Below are 18553 nucleotides of genomic sequence, written 5' to 3'. Positions count from 1 at the left end.
AATGAGGAACTTCTGAGTTGTTACACCGGCTCCTCCTGCAGCTACCCCAATATTCCTGACATTCACGGAGGAGTACCAACATGTAAGCGAGCAAAAGAAAAAGAATTCGCGGCCAGCGACGCGAAGGAAATGCCTTCCTGGGGCTTTGGTTTTTTGTTTTGAAGAGATGGGTTTCATCATCATGTGGTTCCTCAAACACCCCTCCTGATTCTGAGGCCTTCCTCTAATGCCAGAGCGCCTTTTTTTTCTCCCTTTCTACTCTAGGGAGATAATGCTCCCGACATATTCTCATGCGCTGTTGTTACTACACAAGCAACTCTAAATTTAGGAGGCAGTTACCTCAGGGTGATAGTGCCTGAAGTAAAAATTGCATATAATCAAAATGCATTAGGTTCGATGGCAGATGGGATTAGGTCTCCCCCCCCCTCCAGCACACCCACCCCTTTCTCAATTTTTAAAAATTAAGTTAGGGTCTGAAAATACGGAGCATCTCACCAACGGTGTCTATAATTTGATAACCTTGGGGAGTGGATATTTGCGTTATGAACCAGTCCAGAATTGTTCAGTTTGTTTATTTAGTTTTTGGGGTAAAAATGTAATTGAAACTTAAAATCACATTCTGTCCTTCAAATACTGTACATAATGGTGGTTTACTGCAAAAATATATTAAAAACACCTTAAAATAACCAAGGTTGGAATCCTGTAGCCCAGGGCCAGAATATGTGTGGTCCTCAGGATGCTGCTGGACTCCAACTCCCATCATCCCTGACCAATAGCTATGCTAGCTGGGGTTGATTGCGATTGTACAACAGCATTTGCGGGTTCACAGATTTACCACCCCTCCTTTGCACACTAAACTGGAAGGCAGCTTCATTGAAAGCCAGTATTCTTCAGAGTATGCCTTGGAGTGCATTGTTGCATGCTTATAACATTGAATCTTGTTTTTGTTTTGTTTTTTCCTTGTAGAGATGTGATCCCAAAGCAAAAGGGTAAAGGAATATCTGTTCACTAGTAACAGTGTACATAGAGTTGGATTCAGAATGAATTTCTAAATCTGAATCCAACCTGTGCTCTGAAGCTGTTAAGCAGAGGCTTGCCAAACCTGATAAGCAACTTATGCTGTGTACACAGTTTAAAACCCAGTGAGGTCATTTCCCGTCTGTGTTTCAAACCTGATTTACACATTGTAGACATCAATATGGTTGGAAAGGGAGCATGGATGCCTTCATATGGCTTAGGTTTTTTAATTGAAGCTGGTTTGGAGGAAAATGCATCAAAACACTGTATTTCTGAAGAAACTGCAGGATAGATATGGATTGTGACTGTCATTGTGTGAAATCCAAGCTTTCACAAACCAGGGGTAGGAGTGCATTGGATGCAAAGTAAACAAAATAATAATAATAATAATAATAATAATAATAATAATAATATTTATTTATACCCCACCCACCCCAGCCAGGGCCGGGCTCAGGGCGGCTAACACCAAATATAAATTACAATAAAATTTAGTAGAAAACAACAAGAAACAAACAGTTAATTAAAATATGGCTTAAAATGCAGCCTCATTTTAGTAGTAGCCCATAAATCAAGACCATAAAGGGCGGAAACATCAGATATTTACCCGAGCCAGCTATACATGCTAGTCCTACATGGGCCAGCAAAAAAGTAAAGGGAAAATTTATATACCAAATCTCATATAAGGGGTCAGAGTGAGTCTAAGCCAAAGGCCAGGTGGAACACCTCTGTCTTACAGGCCCTGCGGAAAGATGTCAAATCCCGCAAGGCCGTGGTCTCTTGTGACAAGAGTGTTCCACCAAGTCAGGGCCACTGCTGAAAAGGCCCTGGGCCTAGTTGAGACCAATCTAACCTCCTTGAGGCTCGGGGCCTCTAAAGTGTTGTTATTTATGGACCTTAAGGTCCTCCGCAGGGCATACCAAGAGAGGCGGTCCCGTAGGTATGAGGGTCCTAGGTACAGCCTTATTCTGACCACTGGTTGCTTGGGAATCCTGTGACCTTCCATATGTTGTTAGAGTACAACCATCCGTGGCCGTAGGCCATGCTGGCTGAGGCCAATGGGAGTTGGGAGTCTGCTCAGCACCTGAAGGGCCACACTTTCCCCATCCCTGCTGCAGCAGAACATTTGTTTCAAGAATTCGTTCCTTGCTAGGGATTGCGCTTATAAATGGGAAACGGTTGGCCTAAGAAAAGAGCTGTTTGGCAAAAATTTGGGAGAGTGAGAGCAGATATTAAGGGACCAGTGGCAGTACTAACGTGGCAGTATACGTGGCAGAAAACGACCCTCGTCTCCACGGCTGGATTTAGGTTTGATGAGGCCTTAAGCTACTGAAGGTAATAGAGCCCTTTATATGTCCAGCTGTCCTTTGTCAACAACAAATTGTCACTGTTTTTTTGTGTTGAATATATGCTATATGGTAATTTATGGGTATCTAATGCAGAATGTGGGGTGTGGGTGACACTCTGGGTTAAACCACTGAGCCTAGGGCTTGCTGATCAAAAGGTCGGTGGTTCGAATCCCCGCGACGGGGTGAGCTCCCGTTGCTTGGTCCCAGCTCCTGCCAACCTAGCAGTTTGAAAGCACTTCATAGTGCAAGCAGATAAATAGGTACCGCTACAGCGGGAAGGTAAACGGTGTTTCCGTGTGCTGCTCTGGGTCACCAGAAGCGGCTTTGTCATGCTGGGCACATGACCTGGAAACTGTACGCCGGCTCCCTCGACCAATAACATGAGATGAGCGCCGCAACACCAGAGTCGGTCATGACTGGACCTAATGGTCAGGGGTCCCTTTACCTTATCTAATGCAGAATGCAGGCACCCTATATATAAAAAAGAGCAAACCAGTGATATTTTAGGGAGCAGGCTAGCAGGCAGGGTCCATTACTTACACCATGGAGCCTATATGATATAGGCTCGGTCCAGTGATGATGGCTTCGGTCCAGTATACCTGAAGGAGCGTCTCCACCCCCATTGTTCTGCCCGGATACTGAAGTCCAGTGCTGAGGGCCTTCTGGCGGTTCCTTCACCACGAGAATCCAAGTTACAGGGAACCAGGCAGAGGGCCTTCTCGGTAGTGGCATTCCACCCTGTGGAACGCCCTCCCACCAGATGTCAAAAAGAAAAACAACTACCAGACTTTTAGAAGACACCTGAAGGCAGCCCTGTTTAGGGAAACTTTTAATGTTTAATAGATTATTGCATTCTATTGTTCTGTTCTTTTGGAAGCTGCCCAGAGTGGCTTATTATTATTATTATTATTATTATTATTATTATTATTATTATTTTATTACACAACACAAAGCACTGATGCTGTATGTAGGTTTTATTTTATTTGTTTTTTATCTTATATTTTGGAAATGTACACCCAGTTTTTTTTTCTTCAATTTTTTTGGGGGCCCCCAAGAGTGTGGGGCCCTAGCTATAGCTTGTTTAGCTTATAGGTAAATCCGGCAGTGCCCGTTTCCTTCAGCTAAACGTAAACCCACTGAAAGCGAACACTGAGTTTCAGGCAGCTAAAGTCTTTGCTCTCCGGTTCGGGACTTGTTGCGGGTGAAGTATCAACGTTCCAAAACTGGCGGAATGGCCTAAATGGGGGAGAAGGGCGAGCAATTGCCAGTATTTAATCATTATTCCGGGGGCTAGGTAAAATATTCATAACAACTGCAAAACCTGCCGATGTGTTCCTCCCCCGTTGATTCCCGCCCATCAAGCCTCAACATGTTCACTTCTTCCTGCTCGTTGTATTTTTCCTCTCTCGCCCCCCCCCCCTTACAGGGATAATGGCCTCTCCCAGAACGCTGCCTTGTGTTTGCGGAAGGGGCTGCTTCAGGTCGGTTTCCACGGGGTGGAGACACTAGCGGCGGTTCCCTAGAAGCTGCTCCAAGTTAACATCTGCTGAAGGTTGGGGAGGGCGAGGGGGGCAGCATGAGTGCCAAAGAACCGCTGCTGGGAACCCTAAAAGGTGAGGGGACGAAGCGGGGAGGCGCAGAGAGAGGGGGGCGGTTTTGGAGGGGGCGGGGTGCTTGATTTTGGCTGAATGAAAAGAAGTGCGAGAACCGTACACGCATCTTTCAGTCAGAGTATATACAGGTGTGTAGTTACTACCACAGGATTCTTCATAGGGATGGGGAGTCAGGTAGAGTTATGTTCTTATTTTGTCCCTGGTTGCCATGGGGAACAAATGTGTTTTTAAAAAAGTGTCAGAGCTGAGAGATCAGTACTCAAGTGTAAAAACTCCCCATCCTAAACGTGTTTATTGATTGAGAAGCTCAAGTGATTTCAGTGGATCTTAACCTAACTTAGTCTATTTAAGTTTGGCTTTATTATTGTGCTCACCTTAACTTTATGGGGCATCACAGAAATGGGAACTAGAAGCTCGAGAGCTGTGAGGTAACTGTCCTGGGAGCAAATGCTTACAAAGAGTTTTATTTACTTACTTCTTCATTTCATTTTTTAAAAAAATTATACACTTGATTGTTAGGGAAAAACCTCCCTCAAACAGTGATATCACCTAGTGATATACAGTATGCTGCTTAGATGCTATTGTGACAGATGTCAAGTTATGTTCCAGAAGGCAGTTTGGGGTAATCCCCTTTTTTGTGTTGGAGAAAAATTATAGCTAAGTGGCAGGGTATCTGTTTTGCATACAGGATAGTCTCAGGTTCAATCCCCAGCATCTTTGGGGTGTGCAAGAAAAGACCTCTGCTTGAAACCTTGGGGAGCAGCTGCCAGCCAGTGTTGACAATATTGGGCTAGAGGGACTAATGTTATAAGGCAGCTTCTTATGTTCCATTTTTATATTAGGAGGGTCCTCAGCATGCAACTAAGAAATATCTCCTCACTCGCCACCTTTGAATCCTTTCGACTTTGCCACGCTTTGGAAAAAATATTTAGTACCTGTATCTGGTCAGTTCATTTAAAGCCCCATCTGAAGTTGTGACGATTTTTGATTCCAGAAAAAGAGGCAAACATATAACTAAGGGACACCTGCCTTCCTTCCTTATTGCCATGTTTGTTCTAGAATCTAGATAGTGAAATTATACTATTATGGGGACAACTCACTGGGGGGGGGGGGAGAGTGTGCAGTCACTGGAGCTCCACATAGCACTTTTTCTGCAGAGGGAAAATGCTAAAAAGGAGCTATAACAGAACACACTCCTATGCATGTTTACTCAAAAGTCCCACAATGTTCAGCGGGGCTTGATCCAGGTAAGCATGCATATGATTGCAGCTTACATTTCTGCAAAAATAAGGTAGATTATTTTTCTCTGTGGATGTAGCATTTTACATTGAGATACAGGACAATCCTGTATTATACAGGACAGGTGACAACCCTAACTCCTAACGTTGCCGCCTCTTGCTTTATTTTACTCCATTATATACAGCTGGGTGCACATCCTCCTCTCCATTCAAATAGTTTAGCATAAACTGATATCTCCAAAATAAACTTTAGAGGAATGGCCAGTGTCATGTAATGGTTAGAGCATTAGACTGGGATTCTGGAGTCCAGGGTTCAAATCCTCTGTTGCCTGTGCAGTACACGCAATGACCTTGGGTTATTCTCTGCACAGGGTTGTTGTGATAAAATGGAGGGGGTGCTGAATCACATATAGCACCTGAAGCTCTTTAGAGGTAGGGTGGAATATAAGTAGAAGGGGGGGGGGGAATTGGCCTAAGCATCATATTATGGGCTGGGTGGTGCTGGTGGTGGAGAAGTATTGGATCCACTGCACTGATAATCCAACAAGTAAAAGAGAAGCTTTGTTGAAAGGGAACATCTTTCTCAAATTTGCCTCAAGTGGAATGAATGGGTGGAGTACAGTAGTCTTAAAGAACAGTCAATATTTGCCTAAGCTGGCTCTTGGTTCAGGACTTCCATCACATTTAATTATTTATTTGTTTAAAATAGTTCTTTATAGCCCTTCGGCTCCAACAGTACTAGAAGTGGGTTACAGACATAAAATAAAACATGGCATGCACTGTGTGCACTGGGAGGTTTTTCTGAAATGGATGAGAGCTGCCTTTCGTTTCAGATGGGATTGCTCAGGAGAACATCCTGGGGCTAACTGTGCTGTAAGGACCTCTCCAAACTGAGTGAATGGGTGGCAAAATGGCAAATACAATTCAGTGCAAACAAGTGTAAAGTGGGGCAAAAAAGGGGCTTAATTTCACATGGGGCTCATGGGATCTAAAGTGGCAGTAATGCACCAAGACAAGAGAATTTGGGGTACTAGTGCATAGCTCAATGAAGACATCAGTCCAGTGTGCAGCAGACTTGAAAAGGGCAAATTCCATGCCACAGATCACCAGGAAAGGAATTGAAAATAAAACTGATGCTATAATCCCACAAATATGTGGTACAACTGCATTTGGAATGCTGTGTACAGTTCTGGTTACCTCGTCTCAAAAAGGATATTTTAGAGTTGGAAAAGGTCAAGAAAAGGACAACCAAAACGATCAAGGGGGTGGAGCCACAGCCCTTGAAGAAAAGTTGCAACATTTGGGACTATTTTTTATTAAAAAAATTATAGAAAGGCAAGTAAGAGATGATAGAACTTTATAAAATTATGCGTGTCGTGGAGAAAGTGGATAGAGAAAAGTTTTTTCTTTCTCATAAGACTGGAACTCATGGACATCCAGTGAAGTCGAATGCTGGAAGATTCAGGGCAGAGAGAAGAAAGTCTTTATGTAGTACATAGTTAAAAACTATGGAATCTGTTAGTCTTCAAGGTGCCACAAACCTTTTCCTGTTTATGCTGCTACAGATGGATAAGGAAGGCTATCTCTCTGTATAAATAGGGACAGTACCTCCCAGTTTTCAAATTATTTGAAATATACCCCCCCGCTCCCTGAAAGTTCTGAGAACTGGCAAAAGGAAAAGAGATTTATCAAGGTGGTTGCATCATGTGGCTCGGAGGACCATGCCTTGGCACCCAAAGTTGTGTTCTCGGAGATTCTGTACATGCCATGATCAGGGAAGGAGTAGCCTTGTGGTTTCTGATTCGCAGAAGTCAGCAACCAGGTGGCCCTGGACTAATTCGGCTGTGTGGGGTACACCATCTAGTCCCTCCCCTTCAATTGCCAACCCAGAGGCGAAGGAGAGCTGGGAAGTTGGTGACTTCTGTAGCATCAGGGCATGATAGCTTGCTTTGGAGGGTGGGATTGGGGAATTGCCCTTCTTAAAGTTACCTTCCCGAGCTCTGTCTTATCGATTAGGGCTTTGGTATCTTAACCGGGACATGGGTGGCGCTGTGTGTTAAACCACTGAGCCTAAGGCTTGCCGATCAAAAGGTCGGCAGTTTGAATCCCTACGATGGGGTGAGCTCCCATTGCTCGGTCCCAGCTCCTGCCCACCTAGCAGTTCACGTCAAAGTGCAAGTAGATAAATAGGTACCACTACAGCGGGAAGGTAAATGGCGTTTCCTTGTGCTGCTCTGGTTCGCCAGAAGCGGCTTTGTCATGCTGGCCACATGACCTGGAAGCTGTACGCCGGCTCCCTCGGCCAATAACGTGAGATGAGCGCCGCAATCCCAGAGTCAGTCACAACTGGACCTAATGGTCAGGGGTCCCTTTACCTTTACCTTTATATTAACAGAAGAAAAGTATAGCAAAAATACAAATATTAGGTTTTAACTCATTATATTGCCAGTCTGTATTTGAAACCCCCCCCTCTCTCTCCTTGCAGTATGTATCCTCAACCTTCAGGGGAGCAGCAGCCCTTACACAGACACCTCCCCACACTTACAGTCCTTTTGTGAGGTCCTAGAAATGATCCTTCGCAAAGGAATAAAACGTGAGTGGCTTTTCTGTACCAAAGATGGACAGTGTTTTGAGTACTGTGCATGGAGATTTTCCTTTGCGGGGAGCAGGTTGCACTGTAGTTGGGGGCAATAGTGGGACAGGACCAGCCTTGAACTATACAAGGAAAGGTGGGGGAGAAGTATTTTTAATAATAATAATAATAATAATAATAATAATAATAATAATAATAATAATAATTTGTTGTTGTTGTTTAGTCGTTTAGTCGTGTCCGACTCTTCGTGACCCCATGGACCATAGCACGCCAGGCACTCCTGTCTTGCACTGCCTCCCGCAGTTTGGTCAAACTCATGTTCGTAGCTTCGAGAACACTGTCCAACCATCTTGTCCTCTGTCGTCCCCTTCTCCTAGTGCCCTCAATCTTTCCCAACATCAGGGTCTTTTCCAAGGATTCTTCTCTTCTCATGAGGTGGCCAAAGTATTGGAGCCTCAGCTTCACGATCTGTCCTTCCAGGGAGCACTCAGGGCTGATTTCCTTAAGAATGGATAGGTTTGATCTTCTAGCAGTCCATGGGACTCTCAAGAGTCTCCTCCAGCACCATAATTCAAAAGCATCAATTCTTCGACGATCAGCCTTCTTTATGGTCCAGCTCTCACTTCCATACATCACTACTGGGAAAACCATAGCTTTAACTATACGGACCTTTGTCGGCAAAGTGATGTCTCTGCTTTTTAAGATGCTGTCTAGGTTTGTCATTGCTTTTCTCCCAAGAAGCAGGCGTCTTTTAATTTCGTGACTGCTGTCACCATCTGCAGTGATCAAGGAGCCCAAGAAAGTAAAATCTCTTACTGCCTCCATTTCTTCCCCTTCTATTTGCCAGGAGGTGATGGGACCAGTGGCCATGATCTTGGTTTTTTTGATGTTGAGCTTCAGACCATATTTTGCGCTCTCCGCTTTCACCCTCATTAAAAGGTTCTTTAATTCCTCCTCGCTTTCTGCCATCAAGGTTGTGTCATCTGCATATCTGAGGTTGTTGATATTTCTTCCGGCAATCTTAATTCCGGCTTGGGATTCATCTAGTCCAGCCTTTCGCATGATGAATTCTGCATATAAGTTAAATAAGCAGGGAGACAATATACAACCTTGTCGTACTCCTTTCCCAATTTTGAACCAATCAGTTGTTCCATATCCAGTTCTAACTGTAGCTTCTTGTCCCACATAGAGATTTCTCAGGAGACAGATGAGGTGATCAGGCACTCCCATTTCTTTAAGAACTTGCCATAGTTTGCTGTGGTCGACACAGTCAAAGGCTTTTGCATAGTCAATGAAGCAGAAGTAGACGTTTTTCTGGAACTCTCTAGCTTTCTCCATAATCCAGCGCATGTTTGCTATTTGGTCTCTGGTTCCTCTGCCCTTTCGAAATCCAGCTTGCACTTCTGGGAGTTCTCGGTCCACATACTGCCTAAGCCTGCCTTGTAGAATTTTAAGCATAACCTTGCTAGCGTGTGAAATGAGCGCAATTGTGCGGTAGTTGGAGCATTCTTTGGCACTGCCCTTCTTTGGAATTGGGATGTAGACTGATCTTCTCCAATCCTCTGGCCATTGCTGAGTTTTCCAAACTTGCTGGCATATTGGGTGTAGCACCTTAACAGCATCATCTTTTAAAATTTTAAATAGTTCAGCTGGAATATCATCACTTCCACTGGCCTTGTTATTAGCAATGCTTTCTAAGGCCCATTTGACTTCACTCTCCAAGATGTCTGGCTCAAGGTCAGCAACCACACTACCTGGGGTGTATGAGACCTCCATATCTTTCTGGTATAATTCCTCTGTGTATTCTTGCCACCTCTTCTTGATGTCTTCTGCTTCTGTTAGGTCCTTACCACTTTTGTCCTTGATTATGGTAATCTTTGTACGAAATGTTCCTTTCATATCTCCAATTTTCTTGAACAGATCTCTGGTTTTCCCCATTCTATTGTTTTCCTCTATTTCTTTGCATTGCTCATTTAAGAAGACCCTCTTGTCTCTCCTTGCTGTTTTTTGGAAATCTGCATTCAGTTTCCTGTATCTTTCCCTATCTCCCTTGCATTTTGCTTGCCTCCTCTCCTCCGCTATTTGTAAGGCCTCGTTGGATAGCCATTTTGCTTTCTTACATTTCCTTTTCCTTGGGATGGTTTTCGTTGCTGCCTCCTGTATAATGTTACGAGCCTCCATCCATAGTTCTTCAGGCACTCTGTCCACCAAATCTAAATACTTAAACCTGTTCCTCACTTCCACTGTGTATTCATAAGGGATTTGATTCAGATTGTATCTTACTGGCCCAGTGGTTTTTCCTACTTTTTTCAGTTTAAGCTGGAATTTTGCTATAAGAAGCTGATGATCTGAGTTACAGTCAGCTCCAGGTCTTGTTTTTGCTGACTGTATAGAGCTTCTCCATCTTTGGCTGCAGAGAATATAATCAATCTGATTTCGATGCTGCCCATTTGGTGATATCCATGTGTAGAGTCGTCTCTTGTGTTGTTGGAAGAGAGTGTTTGTGATGACCAGCTTGTTCTCTTGACAGAACTCTATTAGCCTTTGCCCTGCTTCATTTTGAACTCCAAGGCCAAACTTGCCAGTTGTTCCTTTTATCTCTTGATTCCCTACTTTAGCATTCCAATCCCCTGTAATGAGAAGAACATCCTTATTTGGTGTCATTTCTAGAAGTTGTTGTAGGTCTTCATAGAATTGGTCAATTTCACTTTCTTCAGCACCGGTAGTTGGTGCATAAACTTGGATTACTGTGATGTTAAAAGGTCTGCCTTGGATTCGTATCGAGATCATTCTGTCATTTTTGAGATTGCATCCCATTACAGCTTTTGCCACTCTTTTGTTGACTATGAGGGCCACTCCATTTCTGCTACAGGATTCTTGCCCACAGTAGTAGATATGATAGTCACCCGAACTGAATTCGCCCATTCCCTTCCATTTTAGTTCACTGATGCCCAGGATGTCGATATTTATTCTTGTCATCTCATTTTTGACCACATCCAGCTTACCTCCACTCATGGTTCTTACATTCCAGGTTCCTATGCAATATTTTTCTTTACAGCATCGGACTTTCCTTTCGCTTCCAGGCATATCCGCAACTGAGTGTCCTTTCGGCTTTGGCCCAGCCGCTTCATCAGCTCTGAATCTACTTGTACTTGTCCTCCGCTCTTCCTCAGTAGCATGTTGGACGCCTTCCGACCTGAGGGGCTCATCTTCCAGCGTCATAACTTTTATATGCCTGTTGTCTTTGTCCATGGAGTTTTCTTGGCAGGGATACTGGAGTGGCTTGCCAGTTCCTTCTCCAGGTGGATCACGTTTAGTCAAAACTCTCCACTATGACCTGTCCATCTTGGGTGGCCCTGCATGGCATAGCTCATAGCTTCTCTGAGTTATTCAAGCCCCTTCGCCACAACAAGGCATTGATCCATGAAGGGGATCATATAATAATTTAATAATAATAATATTTCCTGCGTATAAGACTACTTTTTAACCCAGGAAAATCTTCTCAAAAGTCATGGATCGTCTTATATGCCAGGCCGTATTTCTCATACGGCAAGTATATCCCAAACTCTATATTTTAACTGGAAAAGTTGGGGGTCGTCTTATATGCCCGGTTGTCTTATACGCCGGAATATACAGCAATAATAATCCCTGAAAGTTCACCTCCTCCTATATGTATCTCCCTGGAGTTTGATTTCAGAGGCCCTAGCCCTGTGAAGTTGATCTCACTGCCAGGTAAGGTGCAGCCATTGCCATCTTTGCTGGTGGGGGCCCCAGGGCAAGACTCCCTCCCCCTGTCTATCCGCCCCTCCCTGCCGTTGTTGCCAGCTGCTCTTGCCTCCTGTGCCTCATCATTGCCACTACCTGGTTACATGGGAAACAGACCCAGTGAGCAAGCAGGCAGTGGCAGCTCCTCCTCCTTCTCACTACCACCTTTAAAAAAAAAAAATTCCAGCCCTTTTAATACCACTAATCTCATGAATCTATTATTGTACAGTCACACCTCAGTTTCCGATCGTCTCCATTAGCCGTACATTTCGGCTCCCAAACGTCAACGGAAGTAAGTGTTCTGGTTTTCAAACCTTCCTCGGAAGCCAAACGTCCGACACAGCAGACAAGCAGCTTCCGATTGGCTCTTCTGATTGCAAGAGCCAATCAGAAGCCTGGGAAATCGAACGTTTCAGAAGTCAATTGTTTTTCTGGAACAGATTGCGTTCAACTTCCAAGGTTTGACTGTACTTTTTATTTTCCCCAAAGAACTCTGACCACTGCAATTTTTATATTTCAGAGGCCTTAGTACCCTTCCAGAACTAAGGTTTCCAGGGTTATTTCCATCAATGCTGTTTAAAATTGTTGACGATTGAAGGGTTGATCAGGCATCTCCCATGAGGGAGCAGTGGTGATGTAGACCAGTGTTTCCCAACCAGTGTGCCTCCAGATGTTTTGGGACTACAACTCCCATCATTCCTGACCACTGGTCTTGCTAGCTAGGGATGGTGGGGGTTGTAGTCCCAAAACATCTGGAGGCACACTGGTTGGGAAACACTGATGTAGACGACCACTGCAGTACGGTGACTGACGTGGGAGAGGGATTCATGTCTTGCTGCAGAAATCAGAAATTTACATACCCTGTTTCTCATATTTTAAGACATACCCATAAAATAAGCCATAGCAGGATTTTTAAGCATTCAAGGAATATAAGCCATACCCCGAAAATAAGACATAGTGATAGGCACAGCAGCAATGCCGGCCGCGGCAGGAGGAGGAGGAAAAAAATAAGACATCCCTTGAAAATAAGCCATAGTGTGTTTTTTTGAGGAAAAAATAAATATAAGACGTGTCTTATAATATGAGAAACACGGTAAGTTGCAAAATCTAATTGCAGTTTCTGCTGATACAAAGGCGTTTGGTGTGTTTGTGGAGGGGGGGGGGTTGCAGTAGAAAACTTCACACTTGCACAGAGCATGGCCGGCCTTTCACCATGCGCAGATTGTTGATGTGTGCTCAGAGTGAACCAGACCCTTCCTGGCAGCACCCTGAACCCCCAAGGAATGCGTCCAATGTAAATGTGCTCTAACTGAGCACCTTCTGGTGCTAAGGAAATGGTGTGTGTAATCTTTGGTAGTGCAATGCAGCACTTTGCTGTGCTGCTTTTCTTCCTAAAGAAAAGTTATCTTGTCTTCCTCAGAGCCCGTTCTGGGGTTCAAAAGAAAGGACTATTGGCACTGGCTGGAACAGATTCCACAAGTAACCCCTCCCAGGTGGGTGACCTGTAGTAGCACTTTATGATACTGCAAATGTAAGAGGAACTTGATTTTCTGCTTTCCCTTTTTCTATATAAGCACTAGCTGGCCCGGTCAACTTTGCTGTGGCTCAGTCTGTTAAATGGACCCTCAGAGTCCCCCTTCAGACTTCCCTAACCTTCAGAGTCCCCTTTCATTTTGTTGAAATGTTTTACGCGTGTTCTGTTTACACAGGGTCATCCCTGTGGCTCCCCCCACCCTGTCCCGACCCATGACCTATCCCGCCCCCTCCTCCCCCCTCCCCCACCCAGGCGAGCCCCCACCTCCACTCGGCCCAGTCTGGAAATGCAAGCCAAGGTGTTGTGGAGAGGGCAGGTTTCCTAGGTGCAGTACCAGTGTAGGCGTCACTAGAAGGCTCTCGTTTGCAACCTCTCCTGTGCTCCCAGCATGCACTTTCGTCTGAGTTGTGAGTTCTGGAACACGGGGTTTAGGGGGTTTTTTACGTGGCCCAGGTGTGACATCTGTCTACGCAAACGGTTTTTGCTTCCTCTCGTATTCACGTGTGACATTGTGTCAAAATTTGAACACAACCGGTCAAGCGGTTTTGGAGAAATGTGGAGACAAACAAACATGCCCCTTTTACATTTTTATATATATTGAAGATGATTACACCTACAGCCAGCCAGATCCAGTCCCTCACCTGTGCTTCCCAGGGGAGTCACAATTCCCAGAATCCTTCATGCTCACTTTTGAGGGGTATCAAGGAAAGGATGGCAGGGGGCGCATAATTTTTTCACCCTGGAATATAACCATCTCCATTTTAAGTGACTTGAATGTGGCTTCTGTTTCTGTACCCCATGATAACAAGGTCTTTTCTTCCTATAGCATGACCCTCCTGTCATTGATGATTGAGAAAACTAATTCCTGTGAGAAGGTGCTGACAGCACAAGGACGAGGGCGGTACTTCCTGCGCCTGGCTTTGAATAAGAAGTTACTAGCTGTTGCTGTTAAGCAGTTGATCAGATCTTCCAGGCTGCTTGAGGTGGGAACATGACGTAGTTCAGAGCAATTAGAAGGAGAAGTTATTTTGAATAATAAGAGTACTCAGACACCTGTCTTTGTTATGTTCTTTTCTTGGGGCCTCTGTTGGGTGGACACATAAGTTAGTGGGTGTGCTTCGCTAAACACCTGGTCCGCGGGATATTCCTGTATTCGCCATGCTTATAATCTTGAAACCAGTGCTGTTTTTTAAATGTACTGAGTCCAGGGCTAATGTTCTTTAACTGCTTCAATTTAACAGAAAGAATCTGCAATTTTCCATTATAACTTGGTAATTAAACCTATGGCCCCATTTGGGGAAGAGCCGTAACTCAGCGGCAGAGCATCTGCTTTACTTGCAGAACATCTCAAGTTCCACCTGCAGGTAGATGTGGCATATTCCTTCCTGAGCCCCTGGAGAGCCAATTGCTAGTCAGTGTGAATAGTACTGATTGAGGTGGACCAATGGCCTGGGCTTAGTGTTGGGCAGCTTCCTGTGATCCTGCTAGTGGTAATACTTAGCTCCTAAACTTGGGGCGGGGGGACCCTAAAATCCCAAACCTAAATTAATGCTCCTTTCTAGATATTAGGATGGTTAATAATTGTTTCCTGTTCCTGATGCGTATGTACCTTTGTGGTCAACTTATTTAAATTATTATAATTATTCAGAGTTGTTTTTATTTCAGTGGTATGATCCAATGACCTCCATCCTAGGCAATGAAGATTTAGCTGGTAAGAGTCATCTCTGTCCACTCATTGCATTGTGCAAGAGAGCAGGACGTCACACTGATGAAGTGGACTCTTATTCTCCAAAAGCTTGTGCCGTATTAAATGTATTAGTCCTTAAGGTGCTAGAAGACTCCTTGTTGCTTGGCTGCAAAATGCATTAACAGGGCTGCTTCTGGAAGTTATGACAAGTGCCCTGAGAGTCATTTTGCATTCTGTTGTAGCGCAGTATGTTATTGAAATTTATCGTGCCTTGCTTTATAACAGTCTTGCTTTTGAATTACTGGGTTCTGCACTGTATAAAGTTGAAAAGGTACCAGAGCTCAATGGCAGCATTTTCGATGTCTAAATTTATTCTGCACTGGTGTTAAGGGCCCATCTGCACCATACATCTAAAACAGGGGTGTCCTAACACAGTACCAGAGCATCCTAACATGTCTAAATGCCCTTAGCCTAAAGTGGTATGAAACTGCTTTAATTGTATAGGGCAAATGATGCCCATGTAAGGGGCAGAGTAAGTGTAGCACTTTAAATTGCCCCCTCCAGTTTTTATAAGGAATCGGGAAACTTTCTGACACAGAAGTCTGTTGGCAACATGTCTAGTTTGCCCAGTGATGTGTTGCATATTGGCTACATAATAACCGAATTTTATTATTAAAAGGATGCAATTAATGTTGTTTGTTTGTTTGTTTAAATACCCTAGCATCCCCAGGGTTGCTAATTATAAAGTTGTGAATGGGCATATTTGTTTCAATAAAGTACAGTGATGCTCAAAATGGCTTCGTATACATTCCCCCTCCCCCAAAGTTGAATGGGCAGCTTGAAGGGGACTATAGATGTTCATTCCTTGGTGTCTGTATTCCTTGGTTTGCAGAACGGGGTTTTTCAGCAGCCTATTTTTAAGATAATATTTTAGTTTTCTGTTAATTATGTTGCTTTGACTATATACTCTATATTTGACTTTCTTCAGAAATGTTTGATTCTGGATTGTTTTATTGATGTTTTAATATGCTGCAAACTGCTCTGAGATTTTTTAAAATATATATATAAAGCGGTATAGAAATGAAATTAATAAATTAATAATAATAATAATAATATTTACAGAAGGGTTGCTTGGAAATTATGTTCCAAATGGTGATGCACATATAGATTTTTATAACCAGGTTATTATCAGGACCCCTTCTTCAAGGGCTTCTGCCTCTTCAGGAAGCATTGTATTTATTTGGGCAGGGATGTGGGTGGTGCTGTGGTCTAAACCACAGAGCCTAGGGTTTGCCAGTCAGAAGGTCGGCGGTTCAAATCCCTGTGACGGGGTGAGCTCCGGTTGCTTGGTCCCTGCTCCTGCCCACCTAGCAGTTTGAAAGCCCGTCAAAGTGCAAGTAGATAAATAGGTACCGCTCTGGCGGGAAGGTAAACAGCGTTTCCATGTGCTGCTCTGGTTCGCCAGAAGCGGCTTAGTCATCCTGGCCACATGACGCGGAAGCTGTACGCTGGCTCACTAAAGCGAGATGAGCACTGCAACCCCAGAGTCGTCCGCGACTGGACCTAACAGTCAGGGGTCCCTTTACCCTTTTTAAGTCAACAATATGCTAGCTATTCTATCATCTGTGTGGGCCGAGAACATGTCCTGCCTTGGTTGGTTTATAGCTTGAATCCGTATGAGTATTCCAGGTCGATTATAAAGATTGTATGTAGTGGAGCAGAGGGGTGGAGGCAGATTCTTACGCATGCTGGGCCCACATTGTTTAGGACTCCCTACCACAACGTGGGATTTTTTTCATTGATGTTGAGGATTTGTCTGCTCATTTGGCTCCCTTGCATGCTTGTGCTATGGATAGGCACGCTGCAGGACCAATGTAGATACGATATTCTGCACAGCCCCGCTGTGGAATCTCATCCAACAACAATGCTAGGTGATAAGGTGGTTAAGGCAGTAGACTTGAGTTCTTTGTGTGCCCTGTTAAGCTGTGGCCTCCAGGATGCTGCTGAGGCCCTCTACCTGTGAAAAGGCATGCAGGCTCTGGTAGCTCCAGCTCTCCCTTGCCAGTGAGTTCTGCTGTGTCCTCCCTCCACATCAGTGGCTGGTTTTTGCCTTTCTCATTGCGACACCCTCCTTTCTGGGCTCACAGATTGTCAGGTCCTTTTAAAAGCTTTGCAGGCAAGGCAGTTGCAGGCAAGGCAGATGCACTGCTTCATGATTGCCTTGGAGGCACTATCTGTGTGGTATGTAACAACATCTGTTTGGAGCTCTGGGGTTATTAAAATCATCCTTAACCTCCAGCTAGTCAATGTATTATATAGGTTTCTGAAGTGCCAGACGTGTCGAGATTGTGCCATTGCTGTCTGGAAGCCTAAAAAAAAAGGATGAAAGCCTTCATGCAGTTTATAAGCTCACATTTCTTACCCCAGAAATCGAGTTTGTGTGTGTGTGTGTGTGTGTGTGTGTGTGTGTGTGAAGTAACACCGGAATTTTCCCATAATGAGCCTTTCAAAATGCAAGCAACTGGATCTTCTTCAGGACTCAATAAAACTGTGGCTCCTTATTATTTGTTACTTCATTAAGGGTGATCAGTTACAGGATTCTGCTGTTTTGAGTTTTATGTTACTCCCTTTTGTCTTGTTTCCACATTTTCTTTCCGTTACTCCTCTTCTCAGCTTTTTCCTCATTCATGTTGTTGTAAATAGTAAACGTAAGTGCTCTGTAGTATTGCAGAGGATTGATCTGTGACTTTTCCCAGCCCCTTCACCCTTCTGTTTCCCTCTCCCACCAAGAATTGTCCATGTGCAGCAGCAAAGAAGTCTGCTTCACACACTGCCATGTTCAATTAGGTCATTTTATTTACAGCCCTCCAAAGAGGTCAAGGTCTCTAATGTATGTGTTTAAACCTTTGTGTGTGTGACAAACACACATTTCCAACAGCTCTGATGTTCTAAGCACCCAGGGAGCTGGGAATAGCCATGGGTCTCTACCATGTGCGCACACAATAGTGGTAAACATGTGTTTGCCTTCATTACATGGGAAGCAGATCTCAGTGGCACCAGGAAGCATGAAGGTGAGGGCAACTGCAGTTTGGCTCATAGCCAAGGTTGCAGTGTCCTTATTGGGAACGGGAGAAAAAAAGAGCCATACTTCCTTTGAGTGCTTTTCTCTGGGGAAGGGTAATGTGTTGTAGATTAAAGTGCAGAAAAGGGCATTTCCTTACCTGTTTTCTATTAGAATATCATCCCAAAAGCTATTTGTATGGTGCTTTTAGTGACTTTTTCCTCATCACTGTTGTGGGATCAGCTACTGGGTCAGGCTTAATTTAACAACTTCACCTGGAAGGCAGTTGAATTCTGGACACCAAATTCCCCACAATCTGGTTTAAGGAGATGAATGCTAAGTGGCCATGAAACTTTATTGCTGTGGTTCCTGGGTGTGAGGCAGGCTTCCCTGAGGAGAGGCAGGTAATTGCTTGGGGAAATGCAAGTCCCACACAGCCCCTGCCTCAACTCATATTTAAAAAAAATTATTTAAATCTATGGAGATTCATATGGTTCAGAGCAGCACAGTTGTCACTTACAAGCTGACAGTGTGACATGTATAGCTTCATAGGAAGGTGACTGCCTGAAGCTTCCAGCTATGTGCTTAGATCCAAAGTCACCACCAATCTGCTTCTTTAGATTCCCAGAGTAGCTATGGAGGGATTGCAGATCTCTATACAATTCTAACTGCCAGGCAGTGTAAGCAGCTGCTGAATCC

At 44.3% G+C, this 18553-nt stretch overlaps 1 protein-coding gene across 3 annotated transcripts in view; it reads left to right on the top strand.

The window, feature by feature from the left end:
• Window positions 1-3794: 3794 nt before the first annotated feature.
• LOC118079844 (uncharacterized) overlaps window positions 3795-18553 on the top strand; it is a 28691-nt gene continuing 13932 nt past the window's right edge. For 2 of the 3 annotated variants that reach the window (XM_060271839.1, XM_035104500.2), the window contains exons 1-5: window positions 3795-3976; window positions 7700-7807; window positions 12993-13065; window positions 13933-14089; window positions 14772-14817. In XM_060271839.1, coding sequence (XP_060127822.1) covers window positions 3940-3976; window positions 7700-7807; window positions 12993-13065; window positions 13933-14089; window positions 14772-14817 — 421 coding nt within the window. In that variant the 5' untranslated portion in view covers window positions 3795-3939. The remainder of the gene's footprint in view (window positions 3977-7699; window positions 7808-12992; window positions 13066-13932; window positions 14090-14771; window positions 14818-18553) is intronic. The other variant, XM_035104501.2, reaches the window with a different exon arrangement.

Source organism: Zootoca vivipara, chromosome 2 (assembly GCF_963506605.1).
Source record: "Zootoca vivipara chromosome 2, rZooViv1.1, whole genome shotgun sequence".
Taxonomy (NCBI): Eukaryota; Metazoa; Chordata; class Lepidosauria; order Squamata; family Lacertidae; genus Zootoca; species Zootoca vivipara.
Note: the sequence above shows the minus strand (reverse complement) of the source record. Positions and strands in the feature narration are given on the sequence as shown.